The sequence below is a fragment of the Phyllostomus hastatus genome, unplaced genomic scaffold (assembly GCF_019186645.2).
Source record: "Phyllostomus hastatus isolate PE091 unplaced genomic scaffold, TTU_PhHast_1.1 phas_scaffold_443, whole genome shotgun sequence".
Lineage (NCBI taxonomy): Eukaryota > Metazoa > Chordata > Mammalia > Chiroptera > Phyllostomidae > Phyllostomus > Phyllostomus hastatus.
In genome coordinates, this window is record NW_025334031.1 from 157,110 (window position 1) to 181,426 (window position 24,317).

Consider the following 24,317-nt stretch of genomic DNA (forward strand, 5'->3'; position numbering starts at 1 on the left):
GCCCACCACAGCTCCTCCCCTGCAGCAGAGGGTCAGAGGGGCCGCCTCCGAGCCCTGGCGGGGACAAGGGCACCTCGGCTTCAGGACAGCCTCAGGCCAGGGCTACGGAAACCACTGCCCCTCCATCTCCAGTGCCCAGCGGGCAGACTGCCCGAACCACCGTCCAGACACCAGGGCCCCGCCTGGGGAGAACAAACTCATTGCCAGCGTCCTCTCCTGCAGGACCCCTTCCCTGGGCCTGACCCCCTCCTGCTCAGCCCTGGGTCCCCTGGGTACAGGGGTGCCCTCCTGATAGGCAAGGCCTATTGCAGACACAGCACAGCCCTCTTTAGGCCCCAGACTCAGGGCGCCACACGGGCTGGAACAGGGTGTGGGGGGAAGGGGGCCAGGGTCAGGATCACACGTGCGCCAGGACCCAACAAGACCACAGGGGGAAGAGATGCTGCCCCCAGACCACAGCTAGCAGGACTGACCTCACCCCACAGCTGGAGCCCCAATGAACCCAGGTCCCCAAAGGGCAAGGCTCACGGGGAGACGGGTTCATCCCCCAACACCAGCCTGTGCCCCCCCCCCGACTTCCCCAGCCTCTCCGTGGTGGCTGCAGGGTCTGCCGGCAGGGAATGGGTCAAGCTGAGGACAGCCCCAGGCCCCATGTGCATCAGTGGCCCTGGAAAAAGCTCCCACCCCACGCCTGGGGTCCCCAAAGGCTGGGGGGCCCTTCCGGGACACTGGCAGAGGCTCCAGCCAGCAGGCCCAGCCTGTTTGGTGGGAGGATTTGGTCCTTCCTCTCAGGGTTTCTGTCCCTCAGGGCTGCCTGCTCCGTCCCTCCCTGGTGCCAGCACACCTCTGCTGCTGTCCCCTGAGGGGGAGCAAGGACAGAGCTGGTGGGCTGGGGGAAGCACAGCCATGGCGGGACCACCCAGGAGGGGCTGTGGGGCCGGGCTCCACCCTGCACCGGACCTGCAAACACCATGGCCTCCCAGGGCACCAGTCTGCAGCACTCACCCCTGCTCCCGGCCAGCCCGGGGTCAGGGAGGCTTGTCCTCAGGGCCCAGGGTGAACTGGACCCAGCCCCCCTCAGATCAGGGCTCAGATACTGGGAAGGACCAAGCCCCTCCCTAGGGCCCTGTCCCAGCTGCTGCTCCCAGCGGGAGACCAGAAACCAGGAACATCTGAGAAAGAGCTGGGCCCCCCTCAGAGCAGCAAGCAGGTGGGCCAGGGTGTGGGTGGTGGGCTCAGTCTCAGGGGCAGGCTGGGCACTCAGCAGGGGCAGCGGCCCAGGAAACATCGGCATCATCACATCCAAGGGCACTTTATTGGGTTCAGTGGGGACAGCTATGTCCGTGCACAGCGCTGTGTGGAGGGGTGGGCGGTGGGGGCAGGGCCGGGAGGGGTGGGGAGGACGTGGTCCCCTGGCCAAGGGCAGCACCTAGGAGCCTCCGCCAAAGTGCTGCATGCTCTGCACCACTGCATGGTAGGCTGCCGGCAACACCACCACCAGAAGAACAATGCATCCTATGGTCCCGAGGAGGCCCAGGACCAGGGCCACGATGTTCAGGCACTTGGCGGTGGACGCATACTCCTGGGCCCCAATCACGTCACCCACCAATTTCCGGTCCCTGGACTGGGGGAGAAGAGACGGTGAGGGGGGCCTGGAGTGGAGCTGGGGAGAGCCAGCTTCTGTGACTCAGGTCCTGCCCTGCTGGTCCCCGCCCAGAGCCCCCCCCCTGCCCTTCAGCCAGATCAGGACCCCCCTCTGCCTGTTCCCTGGAGCCTGAGCAAGTCGGGGCCAGGGGGTCCCTCTGTCAGAGCCCCTCAGCCTCTCCTGGGGTCCCGGGGCACCTCCTCCCCCTGCCCTGGCCCCTCTGCTGGCCACATCCCACCAGGGGTCAGCATCTCTGAGGATCTTTTCCTCTTTCTGGACCGGACATGAGGTCTGGGTCTGCTGTGTGAAGGACCTGATTTCTCCAACTGGGATGGAAAGGAGAGGCCCTGGGCACGGTGCAGACCCTCCCAAAGGCAGGCGTGTGCGTGTAGCCCCCTCACACTATCACGGAGAAGGAGCCCCCCACGTGACTCACACTCAGAAAACTGCTCCTGCTACGGGTCCACCCTCCTGTGGGCAGGAGGACCCCTGGGGGCCCACACATGCACCCACCCACCTTCACGGAGTAGGCGAACGCCACGAAGCCCAGGCAGCAGTAGTTGAAGTAGATCGTGTTGAACAGGGACCAGACGATGTGGTCGGGCACGGTGGTCTCAGTCTGGATGTTGACCACGGTGGACACCCCGGGTCCTGGGCCCTGGGGAGTCCCCCAGTTCACCATCTGCTGTTCCCTCTTGATCATCTCTGGAACTGGGGAGCCGGTGAGGTCTCAAGTGAAGAAGCTGGAAGCTTCCTGAAGCAGAGCCCAGAGCAGGGTGGTGTTAGGTGCTGGTGAGCACTGGGGCCCCTCCCGCCCTGGCGCAGTTCTGATTTATCCGTTCTGTTTCCTGGTGTGTTGTAAGTTGGGCACCTGGCTGGGCCCTAGGAGGGTGGGTCACACCACTGGGGTCCAGTTACACTGGAACAACACGGAGGTAGGCGTGAAAGAGAGGCACTTCCCCCTCCAGGCACCCCCCCTCCTCACTGAGGGCTGAGGTGGGCCCTGGAGACCCTGCCCAGCCTGCACTCACCCCACCCCAGGCTCTGGACTGCCCCCTGCAGGGCCCCTGCCAGCGGCCACACAGACCCCGATCCAGCCAGGGTGGGGGAAGCTCTGTGCTGAGATGGTCTGTTTTCTCTTCCCGCAGCATTCCGCTGGATTCTGCGAGCTTCTAACACTCTCCAGAGTCTGCACGTGCTCCTTCTGATCCGGCTGGCCAGGGGTGGGGGGGTGCTTCGGGGGTCCCCGATCCTGGGAAGACGCCCCACCACCCGCACACAGGCGCCTGGCGACGGGAAGGGCTGCTCTGGCGGGAGGATGGGAGCAGCCACCTCGCGGGGTGTCTCATGGGGGGTGGGGGGAGTGGGGGGGCAAGGGTGCTGCGGGTCCTCCAGCGGGACTCCGGTGCGGGTGCGCCCCTCGTGCCGATTCGAGAACAGAAAGACACAGATGTGCAAGGACACGCGCGCGTGTGGTGTCCCTGCTGCTCAGGGTCCGTGGTCTCCGTGGCGGTCGGTGCTGGCAGACGGGAAGAAGGGGACAAAGCACTCCCCAACCGGCCCGCACGCCGAGGCCCGACTCGCCGCACCGGGGAGCTCGCGTCTGTCTCCCGACCCGGGGCCGTGCTTCCGACTGAGCCTCCACCGCTCCCAGCGCACAGGCGTTCCTGCCCGCAGAGGCGCCGAGCGCGACCAGGCCGCGGGGGCCGGCAGAAGGCACGAGGGCGCTGGGAGTCCCTGTGACCTGGGAGCCGAGGCCCCAGCCCCGGGGCCTGAGCGCCTGGCGAGCGCACGTCCCGCGGAAAACCCGGCGAGGTGACGCGCTTGAGCCGGGCTTGCCTGCCGCGCCGGCGCCGCCGCGGCCGGGCCGCACGAAGGGGCTCGCCAGCAGCCGGCGGCGCGTCTGAGGCAGAGCCCCGACCCGGTCCCACGCCCGGGCCGGCCGGCCGTGCTGCCGGCGGCATCTTGCCGGAGCTGCACGGGACCCTGGGCCAGGAGGGGCGGAGAAGGCGATAGACAGGGATCGCAGACCGGGCGCCGTGAAGGTGGGGACGGTCACCCATGGTGTCGTCAGCACCGCGTGAGACAAACGCCTGTGCCAGTCCCTGCGAACACAGCCCCGCCGTGCGCCTCCAGCGCAAGGCCCGAGCCGCCCATCGGACCACTCTGACTGGAACAACAGTGTTGGCTGCGGTGACGGCGCGGGGCGGCAACAACATCGTCACCATCCTCTCCCGCGGCGCCCTGACACCGCGCTCCACGTGGGTGTGCCGAGTGTCCCATGCCTGCACGGCTCGGCCCGTGCCCGTGGGTGTGAGTGTGATAAACACGGCCCGGGTTTCAAAGGTTCACAGAAGTTGTGCAATTGCCCTCAGTGTGAACAGATGTGAAACGTGTTCAAATTCACCGTAAGTCCCCCGGTGACAGTGGGGGGAGTGCGGGCGCTGCTCATGAAAGGTGACTCAGTGGGGACAGAGAAGCACAGCAGGGCGTCACTCAGTGCCCAGCATCAGGTAGGAAACGGGAAAGGGAGCCTCGAACGCTGAAGCCGCACAGCAGCTGAGCGGGGACACCAGGTGTGCCAGTGGGGTCAGAGTGCAAAGAGAAAGGGGGAGCACAGCAGGTGACAAGGACTGAACTTCTGCAGTCCTCCCATTGCCCAGGGTATATTTATATAAGTAACTATTAATATACGTTGGCATTTAATAAATTTGAATGACGAGATATGCACAAATATCTTCAATAAAACAAAAGTTGAATAGTGAATTCTCCAGTAAAGAAACTAAGAGAGAGGGTAAAATGAACGCACAATAGAAAAAAGAAAGTTAAATCGAATGGCAAGGTTTTGTTTTTATTTTTTGAAAGGTATTTTTTTAAAGATTTTATGTATTTTTAGAAAGAGAGGAAGGGAGGGAGCACGAGAGGGAGAGAAATATCATGTAAAAGAGATACATTGATCAGTTGCCTCTCACACACTCCCACTCACACACTGGGGACCTGGCCTGCAACGCAGGCACGTGCCCTCACTGGGAATTGAACTGGTGACCTATTGGTTCACAGGCCAGGACTTGTTGGGAACCACCCTGCCTGGCTTCAGAAGCTGTAACCCCCACCCCCCAATGGCTAAGGCCGAGTAAAGGACCTTGGGACCCTAAGCCACTAAGGAGACAAAGCTTATCTCCCTGGCTGGGGTGCCACCTCTGCCCCCTTTCTCTTCACCCTGCTTGGCCCCAGGAGGATGACTGGTTAGCCAATGACGGGTAAGATTCCTCAAAGGAGGGATGACCTAAGACAGACACGGTTGCGAAGGGGCGCTCAGGGAAGGACCTGGGGGCTATAGAAAAAGGGGGTGATAGACCCTCACCCCACAACTTTGACATAGCCTGAGTCCTCATTCTGTCTGCGAGAAGTCTTCTAATGTCTCGGCTGCCTTACACTTAAGCCTGAAACAATGCCAGAGGTGGGTGCAGCCCTGTGCTGGAAAGGGCGGATTCCCCGGGGTGATCAGGCCTGAGAAGGAAAGCATAAGACCCTATGAAACCTGCTTTGCTAATACCCTCCATTTAAATGATAAGGGTCCAAGAATAGAAGGAGTTTGTTTCCCCAAAGTTTTATGGCCCTTTAGCTATCTGACCCTGACGCAGAATAAGCCTCAGATTTCTTTGAATGTTATCTATGGTTTGATCATGACAGCTTGACAATGATTGATGAGCTTTACCTGTATTTCTATGCAAATTAAACCCAGTAAAAGCTCACTGAAGAACCGGCTCCTGGTCCTTCTCCTTAGAGAGATCGGCCACCTTTCCTCCCCAAGCAAATCATGTCTTGGTAGACTTATTCTCATCCATGGTGGACAGCAGTGGGCGGGGGGGGGGGGGCCGGGTGGAGCCCCCCACACAGGGACTCAATCCACTGAGCCACAACAGCCAGGGCCAAATGGTAAGATTTTTTAATTTATTCAAATTAGATTCATTGTTTGCTAACGCTGATTTAAAATTTTAAATAAATTTGTATGCTTCTTGTAAGACACAAATTTTGAGAAAAGGCTAGAAACGTTTGAATTTTATAAAACAAAAAAAATATACAGCATGAAATATTAACCAAGAGGTTGTTTTGCATTTATATTACTACTGAACAGTGTAGACTTTTAGGGAAAAATCCTTACCAATGGCATATTTCACAGTGAAAAAAAAAACCAAATCCCACACCAAGGCATCTTATACTCAAACTGCAACAACATCGAAAAAAGATTAAACACACAATACACCTTATCTATGGTAAAATCAAAGACAGGAATCGCACCGAATGCCGGGGCTGAAAGAATTCGGCGAGAAGGAGGCAAGGTGCCCACCAGACACTGATACAGGAAACAACCCCCCTACGTGCAATTCTCTGTCTAGTGAAATTATTCCTCAGGAGTGGAGGAGAAATGGATTTTCTCAAATGAACGAGGTCAGGGAATGTGTATGCCAGCACACCGCTCCTGTAAGAAAAGTTAAAAGAAGTTCTCGTCCTGACAGGTGTGGCTCAGTGGATTGAGCGCTGGCCTGCGAACCACACTGTCACCAGTTCGATTCCCAGTCAGGGCACGTGCCTGGGTTGCAGGCCAGGTCCCCAGCAGGGGGCACTTGAGAGGCAGCCACACAGTGATGTTTCTCTCCCTCTTTCTCCCTCCCTTCCCCTCTCTAAAAATAAATAAATAAAATTCTTAAAAAGAAGAAGAAGAAGAAGTTCTCCAGGCAGAAATGAAACTGCACTGAGACACCCGGACCCCCATAAAGACAGGCGATGCATTAGAGGAGGGATACGTGGAGGGGAAAGAAACTGTTCTGTTTCTACCTTCTAACTGAGTGAGAATGAAGAGTGACTGTGAGGTTACGCGACAATGTCTCTGGTTCTTGCCGCGTCTGGCGTAGGGAGGGCCGGGCCGTGCCTGTTCTTGGTTCCCTGTGCGGCCGGCGAGGCTCGACGTGTCACCCGAAGGCAGGGCTCTCACCTAAAAACGTAGGTGGGGCGACCTCAGCAACAGTGGTCCAGTGGCACCCCCCCCACCCCGAACCCTCTCTGCCACGAGAGCGATGGCAACTCCGGCAACGCGTGTAAGAATGGGACCTGTCCGAACTCCGGGGCTTATAGAGGCCCTGCGCCAGCCTGGGTGTGGTTCAAGGCGAGCACCTGACCTTTGCGTGGGCAGGAGCCTTTCGGCACCGCAACTTCCCACATTCTCCTCAGCCACTGTCATCCGCCTTTGGGGACCTGAGACCCACAGCCCACAACCCCGGTGGGGCGGGGGCCTGTCAGGCTGAAGGCCCCGCCCCCAGAACTATCGCGCTTACAGGTCTGTGAGGACGCCTGGGGACGCTGCCCACGTTCTCTCCTCTCCGGCCGGACTCAGAGCTGCCCCCCCTCCAGGGACATTGTTCAGAATGGGCAGCAGCAGGACCATCGTTCATCCCGGGGGGGCGGTGAGGGGGCGGGGGCGATAAGCTGATCAGAAAGCCGTGGAGGGAAAGCTGGGGGCTGACATGGCCCCAGGGGCCTTAGAGAGAAGCCGCCAAGGTGACTCTTTTATGCTTGTGCCCTTCACTTGTTTAATCAAAGTTGGTTCCTCTCTGCCGCTCTTGCTTCCCTTTTATTTACTTATTTACTGTGGTTCAAGTACAGTGGTGTCCATTTCCCCCCTCCTCCCCCCACCGCCCCCCACCCCACCCCACCCCACCCCACCCAGGCTGTCCCCACTTCCCACTCCGGACCCCGCCCCCTTTGGCGTTGTCCACGTGCCTTTCACAGGTGCTCCCGAAACCCCATTACCCCCCCCCCCCCCACTACCCCCCTTCCGCCTCCCCTCTGGTTACTGTCAGTTCATCTGATATTCTTAATATTTGCCTGTTCTTTTCATCTCCCAGTGCTAATCCTCACTTAAATAAGAATAAGCTTATGGAAATATCATAACTTCTTTCCTTGCTTTGATTTTAGCAGTAAACCGAACATTTCAAATAGTTCTTCCTAATCCCTCCTGAGAAGTAAGTGGCAGGAACGAACATTCTCTTGTTTTCTCTTCCACTCTGTGTGTGTTTTTCTACCTGCTGTTCTATACCTTATTTATTCATCCAGACCTGTTTCATTTCGTTGCCTGACTACATACATTCCATGGTAGTAATGTGCTGTCACTGATTTTTTTGGTAAAAATCAGTTTGTTTCCACAGGAGGTTGAACAGAAGTTCTCATTTGCCTCGAAGTCTGCCACCTATCAGCTGCGCTGGCCACAGATTTCGTGACTTCCACGGAGAGGGAGAGGGAGAGGGAGGGGGAGGGCAGTGGTCCACGTGCCTGTCCTACCCTCGTTCTTCCGACAGAAGGCCTCTGTGCACACAAAAGTGCTGTGTGTCGCTGATTTAAGGGAAATCTTTTTCTTGGTCTTCTCCCCCCATCCTTTTGGTTGCTGTTGTTCACGTAGGCCGGAGTGATTATTTTTTATTTTTTTATCTTTTTTTAAGATTTTATTTATTTATTTTTAGAGAGGGAAGGGGGGGAGAGATAGAGAGAGAGAGACAGAGAAACTTCAATGTGCGGTTGCTGGGGGTTATGGCCTGCAACCCCCGCATGTACCCTGACTGGGAATCGAACCTGGGACACTTTGGTTCCCAGCCCGCGCTCAATCCACTGAGCTGCGCCAGCCAGGGCTGGCCGCAGGGATTTTTAAATGGACCAAGGACCAGAGTCGCATCTCTCCCAAGAAGACACGCAAGTGGCCCACAAGCACGTGGAAAGACCTTCAGCGTCGTGATCACGAAGAAACCCAAGTCCCACCGCGACGAGAACCACTTCACACCCAGCAGGGCGGCTGCCAGCAACTCGCCAGGAGGTGAGAGTGTGGGCGCAGATGAACAGAAACGGCGGAGGGGGACGTGACGGGCGCGCCCACCCGGGGTCTGCGGAGACGCGGAACGTGCGTCCGCACAGAAGCGCACCCGCGGCGGTCACGGCGCGCAGGCGGCCGGCGGGGGGCGCACGGAACCCAGAGGCCCGGCGGCGGCGGCGGCGAGTGTGCGGGCCTGCCAGCCACCACCCGGCCACGCGCGGGGCGGCCCTCACCCACCGCAGCTCGCCCGGGCCTCGGGCGCCCCCCGCCCAGAGGAAGAAGACACACTCAGAAGTCGCACACCGGGGGGTCCCTCGAAACGGCAGGTGCTCCCGGAACGGGCGATTCCCGGAGACGGGCAGCAGGTCGCCCGTCACGGGGGGACCGGAGCACCAGGAAGTGGGGGGCGGTTACCTAACGGACACAGGATGTTTTTCTGGGGCGAAAAGAGTCGGAAGGAGAGGCAGGTGGGGGTTGCACAACGCTGTGAATTCGGTAAATGCCGCGACTGCGCAGTTTTGAAAGGTCACCTGTCTGCAACGCGGCCGTCCTCCGAGGCCGGGCACGCGAGCGGGAAGACGCTCCCGCCCGGGAAGGGCCCGCGGGGCCTGCCTGGCTGCGTGTCGCAAGCGCGCCCCGACACATTCCCTGAAGCCCTTGGCAAAAAACGTGGGACTTACGGGTTTCAGGTGTTTAAGTAATTTCTGTGCAAACATTAGCTCACCGCAGATTGCATCAGGGCCCTCTGCGGCCACACAGGAGGAAGGGCAGACGCAGCGGCGTTGCTTCAGGGCCCGGAGCGGGCGGGAGCAGCGGCAGAGCGGGGAAACAGCGCCCCCCGCCCCGGGGTGAATCTGGCTTTCGATTTTCAGGTGGCCACATTTTGTAAGCCCAGTTTTCAACCAAAGAATTACGAGAAATGCAAATAAACAAGAACTAGGGCCCACACACAGGAGAAAAGTGCAGGCAACAGAAGTTGTCTCTGAGGAAGCACAGACACTGTAATCACTAGAAACGGACTCTAACTCTCTTATCTGAAATATGTTCAAGGACACAAAGAAAACCAACAACCCGCCCTGGCTGGCACAGCTCAGTGGATTGAGCGTGCGCTGGGAACCAAAGTGTTGCAGGTTCGATTCCCAGCCAGGGCACATGCCTGGGTTGCAGGCTGTGGCCCCCAGCAACCGCACATGGATGTTTCTCTCTCTCTCTCTCTCTCTATCTCCCTCCCTTCCCTCTCTAAAAATAAATAAATAAAATCTTGAAAAAAAAGAAAAAAAAAGAAAACCAACAACCCAAAGACACGCACGACAAGAATGTCTCCCCACACACGAAACATCAGTGAAAAGATAGAAATCGCCGGAAGACCACACACAGACAGTCAGCGGAGGTGCAGATGCACGAGCCACGGAGTCTCACGGAGGAGCCGGGCGGCCCGTCCGAGACAGAAGGGAAGGGGCCTGCAGACTGGAGGGGAGGCCAGGCGAGCCCACTCAGGGCGAGGAGCAGAGACGAGAGGGAGAGAGAAGGGAACTCGGCTGCGGGGGCCCGGGGCTGCGTGAGACACTGGACACACGGACGCCGGTGCTCCGGGGGAGGGAAGAGGGTCGTGGCCCAGGGGCGAGAACCGTGGTGTCTGAGGCGGAGAGGGGGGAAGCCCCACAGACGTGGCGAGAAGCTGCACTCCGCACGTCCAAGAGGTTCCCCCCCAGAAGGATGATGCGAAGACCCCCAACCCAGGCCGAGGTAACCGGGCCGCTGGAGGAAACGGCGGGCAGAGACCTCAAAGCTTGGAGAGCGCAGCACTGTCGGGCGGCGGCCCCTCCGCGGGACCGGGGGTCAGGCCCTTCCGAGGGACCGGGGGGTCAGGCCCCGCCAAGCTGAGAGGGAAGGGCTGTCATTCAAGAATTCTGTGTCCGGCTCAACCGGCCTCACGAAATGAAGGGGAGTCAGGCGTTCCCAGGTGAGCGAGGCCGGAAGGGTTCTGGGCACGGAGCGGGCCTCTCCAGGCTGAAGCGGAGGGCGGTGGGCAGTGGCTCGAAGCGCGGTGGCGAAACGCCAGCACCGGTCAAGGCGACTGTCTCTGGGAACATTCCAGGCACGCTGTACACGGGTCCGGCTTCTCTCTCCCGTCTGCGTGAAAGGTCACGTGCCTTGAGACAGGTTACGCGGCCGGCACGCACACAGTGTGCCTTCACACGCGGCGAACGAAGGCGCGAGCCGGAGATAGAAATCGCCGGAAGACCACACACACAGACAGTCGGCGGAGGCGCCTGGCACGGCCGAGGCCGGGCGCGGCCAGCGGGGCAGGCGCGCCGCGCGTCGCTGGGGTCAGGTTGAGATCCACCCGAACCGCGTCGTTGCAAGTTTAATCGTTGAGGTGGATGCCCAGGCAACCACTAAGAAAGCAACTTGCACAAAGTGTAGTAAAAGACATTAAAATGCAAATGATCTATTTAATACAAAGAAGGCAGTTGTTGAGGGAGAGAACCTAGAGACTAAGGCACAACCCATGAAAATGGCAAACTGAAGACACACGTTCGCCTCCGCGGTAACTGGGTTACATGTGAGAGGGGCAGACAGGCGAGAGACGGGGCGTAGGGGGCGTCGGGAGGAAAACTCGGTCCCGACGTTCCCCGTCTCCACACGACGACCCGCTCTGACCACACAGACAGGCCGACGGGGAAGGGGACGGGCAGACCTGCATGCCCCGAAAACAGCACCAGAAGGGACACGTACAGGTGACACCAGTGTCGAGATGACAATACCTAAGTCTTCACCTTAAGAAACTAGAAAAAAGCCCTGGCTGGTGTGGCTCAGTGGATTGAGCACCAGCCTGCCAACCAAAGGGTCACCGGTTTGATTCCCACTCAGGGCACATGCCTGGGTTGTGGGCCAGGTCCCCAGTTGGGCGCATGTGAGGGGCAACCACACATTGATGTTTCTCTCCCTCTCCCTCTCTTTCCCTCTCTCTCCCTTCCCCTCTGTCTAAACAAACAAACAAACAAACAAAAACAAATCAATGAGCATGTCATCAGGTTGGGTGAGGAATTTTTTTAAAAACCTGAAGCTTGTAGAAGAAAGAAATCATAAGTTTAGAGCAAATATAAAGAAAATCGGATAGATGTGGGCTGTCCAACACAAGAGCCACGTGTGTTGGACACGAGGCCATTTCGTGAGGGCCAAGCATCGTGTAGCTGTTCGATGCTTGACACGTGACTGGTCTGAACTCTGGCGCAGCAGTGGAGACATAGCAATAAACGTGAGAGCCCTCAAGACACTCACATTCTGGTGGAGACAAGTTCCATGCATCCTGGACTTCTGGCCAAGACAGAGGCATAGGTAGACACGCTGTGCCTCCTTACACAACTAAAACTGGGACAGCAACAAATTTAAAAGCCAAAAAGCAACCAGAACTGCCAGAAAATCAAACTGTATGGAAGTCCGACAACCAAGGAGTTAAAGAAGAAACATTCACTCAGACCGGTAGGAGGGGCGGAGACGGGCAGCCGGGTGGAGAGGACCTGTGGCCAGGTGGCAGCTGGAGGACCCGAGAGGGTGAGGTGGCAGCTGGCGGAGCTGGCGGTCTGACATTCACATGTGCTTAAACCAGGAGGACAACTGGGGGTGAGACAGATCACACAACCCAGGGTTCCAGCCCGGGGAATCAAAGCCTCAAAACCTCTGACTGTAAGAACCTGTGGGGGTTGTGGCAGTGGGAGAAACTCCCAGCCTCACAGCAGAGTTCGTTGGAGAGACCCACAGGGTCCTAGACGTACACAAACCCACCTTCCTGGGAATCAGCACCAGAAAGGCCCAATCTGCTTGTGGGCAGCGGAGGGAGTGGCTGAAATCCAGCTGAGAGCTGGAGAAGCAGCATATTCCCTCTTGGACCCCTCCCCCACAGACAGCACCACAGCGGAGCCATGTGGGCAGCCCCGCCCTGGCAAATACCTAAGGCTCTGCCTCTTAGTATGTAGCAGGTGCACCGAGACACACACACAAAATAGCCCTAATGAAAGAACAGATCAAAGCTCCAGAAAAAATACAACTAAGCAACCAAGAGATAGCCAACCTATCAGATGCAGAGTTCAAAACACTGGTCATCAGGATGCTTCCAGAAATGATTGAGCATGGTCGCAAAATAGAGGAAAAAGTGAAGGCTATGAAAAGTGAAATAAAGGAAAATGAACAGGGAACCAACAGTGATGGGAAGGAAATCGGGACTCAAATCAACAGTTTGGAGCAGAAGGAAGAAATAAACATTCAACCAGAACAGAATGAAGAAACAAGAATTCAACAAAATAAGGAGAGGCTTAGGAACCTCCAGGACAACTTTAAGTGTTCCAACATCCAAATTAAACGGGTACCAGAAGGGAAAGAGGAAGAGCAAGAAATTGAAAACCTATTTGAAAACATAATGAACTAGAACTTCCCCAATCTGGCGAAGGAAATAGACTTACAGGAACTACAGAAAGCTCAGAGTCCCTAAGAAGTTGCACTCAAGGAAGCACACACCAAGGCACATCATAATTAAGTTACCCAAGATTAAAGAGAAGGAGAGAATCTTAAAAGCAGTGAGAGAAAAGGAGACAGTTACCTACAAAGGAGTTCCCATAAGACTGTCAGCTGATTTCTCCAAAGAGACCTTGCAGGCAAGAAGGGGCTGGAAAGAAGCATTCCAAGTCATGAAAAGCAAGGACCTACATCCCAGATTGCTCTATCCAGCAAAGCTTTCATTTAGAATGGAAGGACAGACAAAGTGCTTCCCAGATAAGGTCAAGTTCAAGGAGTTCATCACCACCAAGCCCTTATTATATGAAATGTTAGAGGAACTTATCTAAGAAAAAGAAGATAAAAAATATGAACAATAAAATGACAAGAAACTCACAACTATCAACAACCAAACCTTAAAAAAAAAAAAAACTAAACAAACAACTAGAACAGGAACAGAATCACAGAAATGGAGATCACAGGGAGGGTTATCCGTGGGGAGTGGGAGAGGGAGGAATGGGCAAAAAGGTACAGGGACTAAGAAGCATAGATGGTAGGTACAGAATAGACAGGGGGAGGCTAGGAATAGTGTAGGAAATGGAGAAGCTGAAGAACTTGTATGTGCGACCCATGGACATGAACTAAGGGGGAGGGGTGGGATACAGGTGGGAGAGGGTGTGCAGGGTGGAGGGGAATGGTGGGCGATGAGACAACTTTAATAGCGTGATCAATAAAACATTAAAAAAAAACCAAAATCAAAACCAGGAAAACAAGATGGAGAATCAACAAAACCAATAGTTGGTTCTTTTAAAAAAATCAATAAAATTGACCACCAGCCTTTAGCCAGAATGACTGAAAAAAAAAAAGAGGAAAAAACTCAAATTTCTAAAATCAGACGCAAGCGGGGACAATAACCCAATATTCGGAAGCAAGAGAATTGTAAGAGAGCGCTAGGGAGGGCCGTGCGCCAGCCCGCTGGATGAGCCAGAGGAAACGGGCGAGTGCCCACAAAAGCGACTGCAGCAGGCACGCACGGACAGACGGCAGAGCTCGACCGTAGGGACACGAGCGCCCCAGGTGGAGACGGCAAAGGGTTCGGGGAGACCTTCTGCGGGGGAGACCGGGAGCGCCAGCAGCCCTGAAGACCGGCGCCAGCACCGCAGTCTCGGCCGCAACGCGCGGAGGGCCCGCACGGCGAGGCCACTCTCCACGGGGCGGGGGCGGAGGGCGGGGGCGAGCAGCGGCTGCGGCCCGCCGGCCGGCCGGCCCGAGAGGCATCTGGGTATCTCTCCAGGCCGTCCTTCCTGGGGTCTGTCGGGCTTCTTGGGCGTGTGCGTTAGTGTGGACTTCCCTCACATCTGGGGGGGGGGGTCAGACACTCTCTCTCCACATGGGCGCTCTGCGCGCCCTCTCCTCTGCTCTGGCCGCCCCCGTGACACACGTCTCGAGGGCCGATTCCCTTCTCCTGATGGTCCGTCTGTCCGTCCGCTCTGCAGGCTGGACACCCCCCGTGGCCTGTCCTCGGACTCATCCCTTGCTTCTCTGGGCGGGCAAGCACGCTCTCGCCCCGGGAATTTCTCGTGTCGTGTGTCGTGCTTTTCAGCTTCAGGATGTTTACCTGGCTCCTCTGAAACGTTTCCCTCTCTTTCTTGGTGGTCTGTGTTTAGTCAGCGCTGTTCTCATGCTTCCCCTTCACCTGTGAGACATGGGTCCCGTTGCTTTGGGGCATTGGGAGTCTTCACCTGGAGGCCCACCACCACAAGGTCTGGAGTAGGGAGAGGCGGTCTGTGAGATGACCCCTTTCTCTTCTCTCTCTCTCTCTCTCTCTCTCACACACACACACACACAGCCTTCACCTGAGGCCCGGGCTCCTTCGAGCACGGTCGGTCACGGGCATTTCCCCTCTGTCCGCTTGGCCAGCCAACAATTTGACCTTGAAACTGGACGTTTGGAATGGGCTCTGTTGGGGGGGGGGGGTTGCAGCCTGACTCATTTTTCACTTCCTCCTCCGAGGGGTTTCCAGGGGAGCCTGAGAAACACATGGCTAGTCAGCAACGTGGTGTGACGTAACGATACGCTCCGCTGTCCTGAGGGAGACCGAGGCAAATATGTGAAACACTAAATGAACAAACGGAAATGACTAACGGGCAAGTGAGTCCAGCGAAAACCCAAGGCCCCAACGGGACGCGCTTCCCCGGGCTCTGGCCCCGGGCTCTGTGGGTCCTGCCCGCCCGGGCAGGGGCTGTGCAGGGGCCACGCCACGGGGCGGCGCGACGCGGCTGTGCCTGGGGCAGCGACGGGGCCCAGCGGCGGGGGCCGCTGGGTGCTGGGTGCGCCTCTGCAGAAGGGGCTGCCCGCCAGGGTGACGGGGGTGCCGGGGACTCCAGAGCACCTGCCCGCCCCGTCCCCTCGGGCTGGCGCATCCGGGACACACGGGACCGCCGGCGTGTGGGGCGCCCCGAGCAGCACAGGTGGACGAGAAGGCGGGCGAGGGTTTCACCACTGGGACCCGTCCCCACCGGCTTCCCTCGGGACAGGACGCCTTAGAACGGACGAACGAAATAGCCAGCTGTGACAAGCGTCGGTCTCCCCGTACAAGTCACCCACTCTGGAAATAGCTGGGACACTCACGGGGAGCGGCAACCACCAGACGACACCAAGCGCCCGCGGCGTCCTGGACGAGGTCGGAGTCCCAGAGAGCCCGGGAGGCAAACCGGAAGACGAAGCCCCCCGTGTGGTGCGGGGAAGGGCCCGGGGTCCGGCTGTGCCCTGAGCGGTGAGCCCCTGTGGGCACGGAGGTCGGACGCCTGGAACCAGTCAGCCCCCCGCCAGCGCTGCCGGCTCCCAGGGAGCGCTGAGAGCCGGCGCAGAGCCCGCCGCGGGAGGGGGTGGCTGCAGCCGGCTGCCTCTCCCAGTTCCCAGCTCTGCTCCTGAGGCCGAGGCCGAGACCGAGGCCGGGGCCGGGGCCCGGGCCCAGGTGGCTGCGGTCCCGAGGGGACCCTGCTCACAGAACAGAGGCTCTGCCTCCCGAGGGCAGGTCTGGCTGTCCAGGCTTCGGCTCATGGCTTGGTGGCTCTCCACGCCAGCAAAGGTGGGCTGGGAGGACTCCAGGCTGCCCTCCTCCCCTGCGGGCTCCCACTGCCGGGCCGCTCGCGGAGAAGCTTGCCACGGGCCCCCCTGCAGCCGCAGAGCACTGGGCAGAGGTCCTGGCAGAGAGGTCCGGCTGCCCGCCAAGCAGGTGGCTCCCCATCTCTCCCCAAGGGAACCGTCTGCATTCGCAACAGAGCAGGAGGCCCGTGACCAGCGGAGGCTGCGGGCAAGGCCATCGGGAGGAGGAGTCTCACGGACGCGACCCCGCCGGGGGTCGGAAGAGCTGTCGGCCCTGACATCAGAAGCGACTCCTTCGCAGGAGCCAGGACCTCAGGGAGTCCGCAGGCAGAGCGGCCGCTGCGCCAGGGGGCCGCGGGGGCGCGCAGCGATCCGCGCAGCCAGCGGGTGAGCAGCCGGAGGCCGTCCGCACACCCGCGCCCCCGCCCCCGCGCTGACAAAATGACCCCGTGGTCGCTGAACACATTCGCAAACAGCGACCGCAAGCCCCGAGAGGGAGAGACTGGCGCCCACAGTGACGACACATACCATCTACAATGTGTGGTTTCCACCAGAAACTTAGGAGGCGCGGAGAAACCTACACGCAGGACCCTCCCGCAGAAGAGAGCCAGCCACGGAGTCTGCGTGGGAGCCCGATTGCCTGTCGGCTTTCGCAGGAAAAGAATTCGAACCAGCCGTTAGAGACGTGCTCACACGAGAAAGGAGGCTATGAGGATAACGCCACTTAAGATAGAGAATATGAATAAGAAGAAATGAATCACTTAACAAAACAAACGAGTCCTGGCTGGTGTGGCTCAGTTTCCAAAGGGTCGCTGGTTCGATTCCCAGTCAGGGCACCCGCCCGGGTCGCAGGCCAGGTCCCCGCTAGGGGGCGCGTGAGAGGCAACTGGTGCACGTCCCTGTTTCTCCTCCTCTCCTTCTCCCTCCCTTCCCCTCTCTCTAGAAATCTTTTTTAAAATTAAATTGGATACAAACTCCTGGTCTCCAGTACAGTTGCTGGAAGTTGCGACTCCCATCCTTACAACAAGAAAAAAGATGGAGATGCCGAGCGCCACCCCCTCCCGTGAGCTCCGTCAGAGAAGTGAGGTCGAGAGGACGCCAACTACAAACCCAGAAGGGGCGGAGCCACGGTCGGGGGGGCGGGGCCCACTGCACAGGCTCTGTGCGGGACAAGGGGTGGAGGCTGACTCCAGGGTCTGGAGCTGCTGGGGCCCCGCTTGAGGGCGCCCCACACTTCTGTCCGCCAGTTTTATCTCCAAGAGCCCAGCAGGCTCTCGCAGCGCGGCCACCCGGCGGGGAAAGAAATGGAAGAACCCAAAGGTGCTTTGCTGTTCTTAGCAAAGGCCTGGCCTCACCAAAGAGCACAGCCAGCGGCGGAGAGGGAAACAGCCCCTGCGGCCCCTGAGCTGTCCTGGGTCACCTCTGTGGAAAGGGAACAGCCAAGGCCAGGGCAGGTTTGAGAGGAAGTGGGGCCTAACCCCGGGCGGTGGGCCCCTCTCCCCACAGCCTGGCCACACCCATGGGGCTCCTGAATGGGCCCAAGGGCCAGGGCTGAGGAGCTGGGTCAGCGCCGAGGAAAACTGTGTAGCAGTTCTGGAAAGATTGAACACAGACACCCAGGAGGCCCGGAATCCACCCCTCGAGTAGTGACACCTGCTCACGTGAAACTGTGCTCACGGGCGAGCCACACGGGGGGGGGGGCAGACGAACGGCGGAAACAGCTCAGACGTCCCCGAAGATGCCACTGATGAAAAGACTGACATCCCACGTGACGGGCGGTTATGGGCCACGAAAAGGAAAGAAGCACTGATACAGGCCCCCAGCGTGGGCCTGAAAACGTCCTTCCACACGGCACAAGCCGGTCATAAAGCACCACACGGTTCCACACGTGTGAGAGTGCAGAACCTAACCGAGATGCAGACAGAAGCACGCGATGACCGACCAGGGCCAGGCAGGATGGCGCCTGCGGCCCAGCAGGACGCTGACAGCTCTGTCCCAGGCCCCGGGAGGTCTCCCCAGACCAGGCCCACCAGGGCCGGGCCCACTCTCCATGCCCAGGGCTGCCAGTGCCCGAGGCTCCCACAGTCAGGGCAGCCTCTGCTCGGCCGGTCCAGGGGAACTCAGAGCCACGCCGGCTCCTGCCACAGGACGGCGTCACCTGGGGACGGGCGGCAGCTGACACCTGTGAGGGGACACAGGGCAGATGCTCGCGGGACCACAGCCCGGAAGCTGCAGGAGGGCCGGGCGCTGGAGACTCCAGGATCTGGGCCCCCAGGGAGCCCTGGGGTGCCGGGGTGCGGGTCTGGAGCCTTGACCCAGCTGGGCTGCAGGGTGAGGGCCAGGGTCCCCGGGGGCAATCCAGGCCTGGGCCACCAGCACCCCGCACCCTCCTCCACGCAGGAGAGACCTGCGGACCGCGACCAGCACAACTCCACCCTCCCATCCCCACGGAGCAGCATCCGGCTCCCACGAGGCACCGTCCTCTCCTGGAGAAGGGGTCCTGGCCAGAGTCGAGACTCGTCCTGCCCCCTCCAGCTGGTCCTGTGACCACCCCCCGCACCTGGGCTCCACTGAGGGGCAGCAGGGCGCAGCAGACAGGGGCTTGCACAGCCTGCCGCCCTGCACTTCCAGGCCACCGCCAAATGCCCCGTCCCACCCCAGCTGCCTCCTCGTGTCCCCACGTGTCCTCGGTCACGGGGACCCTGCTGACCCCCTGGGGGGACAGGCCACAGGGGCTGGTTCCTGGGCTGCACCCACGAGGCACCCAACTCCACCTGGAGCCTGGACGTCAGAGAGGGGCATGTGACAGTGGAGGAGGGGTGGGCTGTGGGGGCTGGGCTGGCCCTGGGCTGGAGGGGGTCTGTGTGACCACGTGCAGGGGCCCTGCATGGGGACAGTGAGGCCTGCACAAGGGCTGGGGAGGGGGCCGGGAGGGGGCCTCCGGGCAGGAGAAAGCCCCAGGACCCACTGCAGCCCCGAATGAGCCACAAGAGCCGTCCTGAGTGAAGGGGCAGGAAGCAGCCGTTACCCTGCAGGCTGCCCTGCACTCTGTTCTCCTGTCAGCTGACACTCGTGGGTTTTTCCGCCTTCTCGCACCCAGTGAAATCAACAATTTTGAAAACCTTAGGAAATAGACACTTCCGAAAAATCTGAACTACCCCAAAGAGGGAGGGGCCCCAAGCACTGCCCCAGCACCTAAAACCACGCTGCTCAGGCCTCAGCTTCAGGAAGCTTCCATCTTCTTCCCTTGAGACCACACCTGCTCCCCAAAGCCAGAGATGATCAAGGAGGAACACGAGGTGGTCATCACAGGGGCGCCCCAGGGCCCAGGACCCGTGGTGTCCACCGTGGTCAACATCCAGACAGAGCCCGCTGTGCCCGACCACATCGTGTGGTCCCTGCTCAGCTCCATCTACTTCAACGTCTTCTGCCTGGGCTTGGTGGCGTTCTCCTACTCCATAAAGGTGGGTGGGTGTGTGTGGGCCCCCAGGGGTCCCCCTGCCCACAGGGCTCTGGGATGGGGAGCCCTTGGGTGTGTGCACATGGGCGAGTACAAGTCACAGTGAGTCTGTGCCGGGGACATGGGGGTGGCAGGGTCAGCCCTGGTCCCCAGGACTCCAAGTAATTCCCTACTGACCATGCCAGAAATTAGCTCTCTCAGTAAGAATAAAGGGGCTCCGACGCCCTGACCCCTGGTGGGGTGAGGCCAGCAGAGGGGCCAGGGCAGGGGGAGGAGGTGCCCCGGAAAACCTGGAGAGGCTGAGGGGCTCTGAGGGAGGGAACCCCTGGCTCGGACCTGCTCGGGCTCCAGGGAACAGGCAGAGGGGGGTCCTGATCTGCCTGAAGGGCAGGGGGAGGGCTCTGGGCGGGGACCAGCAGGGCAGGACCTGAGTCAGAGCCGCTGGCTCTCCCCAGCTCCACTCCAGGCCCCCCTGACTGTCTCTTCTCCCCCAGTCCAGGGACCGGAAGAGGGTGCGTGACATGGTTGGGGCCCAGGAGTATGCGTCCACCGCCAAGAAACTGAACATTGCGGCCCTGGTCTGTGGTCTCATTCTGTTCATCATTTTCATTATAATTAAGGCAACTACCCGGCTGTAACTACTCAACACAGTTGTTACAACGTCACGAAGAGTGAGGAGGCTTCTGGTGGCTGCCCATAGCCTGAGGCTGTCACCTCTTCACAGCTGTTCATACCCACGTGTGTCCCCGACCGAATGCAATAAAGGACATGCACCTGACAATGTTGTGGTCTCACCTGGGGAGGGGTCCCGTGAGAGCCCCAGCCTGTCCTAAGCCTGAGCCCACCCCACACCCGGTCCCACCTGCTTGCTGCCCTGGCAGTGGGGTGGCGCTTGTCCTCAGGCCTTACCTGCACCTGGGCTCCAGCTGGGGCAACAAAAGGGAAAACTTAGGGGTGGGGTCCCTCCTTCCCAGAGGTCTGAGCCCTGACCCAGTGGGAGCATCTGAGGCACAGAGGCCCTGCTTCAGAGCACCCTCAGCCCTGAACACCCCCATCAGCCCCAGAAGGCAGCAGGGGGCGTGACTCCGGGAGTCCACAGGTCACCTGGCAAGACAGCCCTGCATTTCCCTGCTCTTCAGGTGGAAGAGAAACCCAGCCCCAACCTGGACATAAGCTCCCTGAGCTGGAAGTCAGCTCCGAACCTGGGTCTCTCAAGGCTTCCAGATGTCGGGCACTAAGGGATGGCCAGGGCAGACCCAGCGGATACCAGCGGGACAGCAGGGTTGGGAGCTGGGCCCGCCCGGACTGCCACTTCCTCCCTGTGCCCAGGGCCCCAGCTGTGGACGCTGCACACCCTCACCCCCACCTCCTTTCTGCCCGCAACAGCAGCGCACTAACGCTCCGGGGCCGGGCCGGCTGGGGACCTGAGGATAAGCCATAGGATCTCAGGCTGTCCCCCGCGGCCCCACGTCTGAGCAGGACAGGGGTCAGGTCAGGGAAGATGGTCCTGCACAGGGGACGCTGGCAGACCAGCCTCTCTGTGTCCCGAAAACACTGGCATAGACGTGGGAGGGGCTCGCCCGACAGGAGAGGAGAGGAGAGGAGAGGAGAGCGCCGCAGGGACACTTGTGAATCCCTCCGCCTAGGTCTGGCCCCGCCCACACGCGTGCACCGCCCCTTTCTGTTCGCCCGCAGGCTAGGCCCCGCCCCTTCTGGCCCACCGTCGGGTCCCACAGCCCTCTGAACCCAGGCTGGAGACCACCCCGCCTACCATCCTGGAAACGCCCACCTGGGTGAAGGTGACCCTCGTCCACCCACATTCCAGGCGGAGATGCTGGGGCGGCTCCCAGGACTCGGGGCTGTGGGCTGAGCCGTGGGGAGCCCAACGGACCGCACTCAGCCCCTTCGGACGGGCCTGCACTGCGCCTGCGTGAAGCCTCAGGCGCCCGCGCAATTTTCCCAAAGCTCCAGAGCGCGGCTGGTCTGCGGGCCGCGGCAGAAGGTCTCCGGCCTAGCGGCGTCTTTGTCCCAAGTCGCAGCCGCTCAGATGCGGGCTGCTGCAGTGCTGAGTGCACGTCCCGACCGGTGCCCCGCAGAAGACGTACTACCAACCCGGGGGTCGGGGGGGGGGGGAGCGGGGTCGCAGCCACGTGAGGGCGCCCCTCCCTTGTCCTTCCCTGGGCCTGACCCCCCTCCTGCTCATTCGTGGGACCCCTGGGGACAGGGGCGCCCTCCTGATAGGCAAGGCCTATTGCAGACACGCACAGCCCTCTTTAGGCCCCAGACTCAGGGCTCCACACGGGCTGGAACAGGGTGTGGGGAAGGGGACCAGGGTCAGGATCTTCCTAGTGTGCGTGCGGCAGGACCCAACAAGACCACAGGGGGAAGAGATGCTGCCCCCAGACCACAGCTAGCAGGACTGACCTCACCCCACAGCTGGAGCCCCAGTGAACCCAGGTCCCCAAAGGGCAAGGCTCACGGGGAGACGGGTTCATCCCCCAACACCAGCCTGTGGCCCCCCGACTTCCCCAGCCTCTCCGTGGTGGCTGCAGGGTCTGCCGGCAGGGAATGGGTCAAGCTGAGGACAGCCCCAGGCCCCATGTGCATCAGTGGCCCTGGAAAAAGCTCCCAGCCCACGCCTGGGGGTCCCCAAAGGCTGCGGGGCCCTTCTGGGACACTGGCAGAGGCTCCAGCCAGCAGGCCCAGCCTGTTTGGTGGGAGGATTTGGTCCTTCCTCTCAGGGTTTCTGTCCCTCAGGGCTGCCTGCTCCGTCCCTCCCTGGTGCCAGCACACCACTGCTGCTGTCCCCTGAGGGGGAGCAAGGACAGAGCTGGTGGGCTGGGGGAAGCACAGCCATGGCGGGACCACCCAGGAGGGGGCTATGGGGCCGGGCTCCACCCTGCACCGGACCTGCAAACACCATGGCCTCCCAGGGCACCAGTCTGCAGCACTCACCCCTGCTCCCGGCCAGCCCGGGGTCAGGGAGGCTTGTCCTCAGGGCCCAGGGTGAACTGGACCCAGCCCCCCTCAGATCAGGGCTCAGATACTGGGAAGGACCAAGCCCCTCCCTAGGGCCCTGTCCCAGCTGCTGCTCCCAGCCGGAGACCAGAAACCAGGAACATCTGAGAAAGAGCTGGGCCCCCCTCAGAGCAGCAAGCAGGTGGGCCAGGGTGTGGGTGGTGGGCTCAGTCTCAGGGGCAGGCTGGGCACTCAGCAGGGGCAGCGGCCCAGGAAACGTCGGCATCATCACATCCAAGGGCACTTTATTGGGTTCAGTGGGGACAGCTACATCCGTGCACAGCGCTGTGTGGAGGGGTGGGCGGCGGGGGCAAGGCCGGGAGGGGTGGGGAGGACGTGGTCCCCCGGCCAAGGGCAGCACCTAGGAGTGGCCTCTGTGGTTCTGCCTGGCCAGCATTGCTGCCAAGGTGACTGCCTGCAACACCAAAACAACAATGCCCACTACGACCACAATGAGGCCCAGGACCAGGGCCGCGATGTTCAGGGACTTGGCGGTGGACGCGTAGCTCCGGGCCCCCATCACGTCGCCCACCATCTTCCGGTCCCTGGACTGGGGGAGGAGAGACGGTCAGAGGGGCCTGGAGCGGAGCTGGGGAGAGCCAGCGGCTCTGACCCAGGTCCTGCCCTGCTGGTCCCCGCCCAGAGCCCTCCCCCTGCCCAATGAGGACTGTTTTCTGTTTCTGGACCGGACATGAGGTCTGGGTCTGCTGTGTGAAGGACCTGATTTCTCCAACTGGGATGGAAAGGAGAGGCCCTGGGCACGGTGCAGACCCTCCCAAAGGCAGGCGTGTGCGTGTAGCCCCCTCACACTATCACGGAGAAGGAGCCCCCACCTGACTCACACTCAGAAAACTGCTCCTGCTATGGGTCCACCCTCCTGTGGGCAGCAGGACCCCTGGGGGCCCACACGCACCCACCCACCTTCACAGAGTAGGCTAACGCCACGAAGCCCAGGCAGCAGACGTTGAAGTAGATCGTGTTGAACAGGGACCAGACGATGTGGTCGGGCACGGCGGTCTCAGTCTGGATGTTGACCACGGTGGACACCACGGGTCCTGGGCCCTGGGGAGTCCCCCAGTTCGCCATCTCCTGTTCCCCCTTGATCATCTCTGGAACTGGGGAGCCGGTGAGGTCTCAAGTGAAATAGGTAGAAGCCTCCTGAAGCAGAGCCCAGAGCAGGGTGGTTTTATGTGCAGGGACAGAGCTCCGGGCCCCTCCCTCTCCGGGGTAATTCTGATTTCTCGGAAGTGCCTATTTCCTGCAGTTTGTGCATTGGTAAAGGGGGTGGTACCCGGGAGTGTGGAGGAAAGGAGTGTCTGGTAGACGTTTATGGGCCCAATCCTCCAGGGTGGACCCAGCCTGAGCGTTGCTCTGCTCCAGGTCCTGCAAGGGGCCCCTCCCAGGTGAGCAAACAGGTGCCCTGGGTTCCATCTTCGCGGGGAGATCTGGTGAGCTTGTACTTAATCAGATTGGATAGGTAGACTGCCTTTGTCTTATTTTTAATTTTAACTTTAAATGTTACGTTTTTCCTTGGCGGAGGTCGTCACAGCAGGTCCGTGACTGGCACTGTCGCCAGCACCAGGTGGGGCCTCATCACAGCTGCTGGGTCCCTGCCGCAGACCCGGGTCGGGGCGTGGGCCTGCAGCCCGGCGTCTGCCCTGGGGACAGCCTGCAGGCGGCTGGGACGCTCCGGTCTGGAACCTCCGACCACGGTCGGCGTGCGTGGCTGC

General features: G+C 60.2%; 3 protein-coding genes across 4 annotated transcripts; 1 reads left to right on the plus strand and 2 right to left on the minus strand.

Annotated features, from left to right (window-relative positions):
• Position 1: 1 nt before the first annotated feature.
• Positions 2-21,572, minus strand: LOC123807374 (interferon-induced transmembrane protein 1-like). Of its 2 annotated transcripts, none has more exons than XM_045821156.1 (3): positions 21,359-21,572; positions 2,163-2,399; positions 2-1,624 (listed from the first exon to the last, which is right to left on the minus strand). In XM_045821156.1, the coding sequence occupies exons 2-3, from the start codon at positions 2,346-2,348 to the stop codon at positions 1,430-1,432; spliced, it is 381 nt and encodes a 126-aa protein (XP_045677112.1). In that variant the 5' UTR covers positions 2,349-2,399; positions 21,359-21,572; the 3' UTR covers positions 2-1,429. The 2 variants fall into 2 exon arrangements, with proteins under 2 accessions (XP_045677112.1, XP_045677113.1); XM_045821157.1 differs by lacking the exon at positions 21,359-21,572 and adding an exon at positions 6,485-6,596.
• Positions 19,337-20,347, plus strand: LOC123807375 (interferon-induced transmembrane protein 3-like). Its single transcript, XM_045821158.1, has 2 exons — positions 19,337-19,573; positions 20,064-20,347. The coding sequence occupies exons 1-2, from the start codon at positions 19,388-19,390 to the stop codon at positions 20,205-20,207; spliced, it is 330 nt and encodes a 109-aa protein (XP_045677114.1). The 5' UTR covers positions 19,337-19,387; the 3' UTR covers positions 20,208-20,347.
• Positions 21,573-22,815: 1,243 nt separating the features above from the next.
• LOC123807294 (interferon-induced transmembrane protein 2-like) lies at positions 22,816-23,796 on the minus strand. Its single transcript, XM_045820990.1, has 2 exons — positions 23,509-23,796; positions 22,816-23,137 (listed from the first exon to the last, which is right to left on the minus strand). Exons 1-2 carry the CDS (start codon positions 23,692-23,694, stop codon positions 22,949-22,951), a joined length of 375 nt encoding a protein of 124 aa, XP_045676946.1. The 5' UTR covers positions 23,695-23,796; the 3' UTR covers positions 22,816-22,948.
• Between the last annotated feature and the right edge of the window lie 521 nt (positions 23,797-24,317).

What these genes read in the sequence shown, in the direction of transcription:
- LOC123807374 (XM_045821156.1), bottom strand. Translation starts at nt 2,348, where the DNA reads ATGATCAAGAGGGAACAGCAGATGGTGAACTGGGGGACTCCCCAGGGC. An exon ending in CGTTCGCCTACTCCGTGAAG is followed by an intron (nt 1,625 to 2,162) that starts GTGGGTGGGTGC and finishes CTTCTCCCCCAG; the next exon opens with TCCAGGGACCGGAAATTGGT.
- LOC123807375 (XM_045821158.1), top strand. Translation starts at nt 19,388, where the DNA reads ATGATCAAGGAGGAACACGAGGTGGTCATCACAGGGGCGCCCCAGGGC. An exon ending in CGTTCTCCTACTCCATAAAG is followed by an intron (nt 19,574 to 20,063) that starts GTGGGTGGGTGT and finishes CTTCTCCCCCAG; the next exon opens with TCCAGGGACCGGAAGAGGGT.
- LOC123807294 (XM_045820990.1), bottom strand. Translation starts at nt 23,694, where the DNA reads ATGATCAAGGGGGAACAGGAGATGGCGAACTGGGGGACTCCCCAGGGC. An exon ending in CGTTAGCCTACTCTGTGAAG is followed by an intron (nt 23,138 to 23,508) that starts GTGGGTGGGTGC and finishes CTCCTCCCCCAG; the next exon opens with TCCAGGGACCGGAAGATGGT.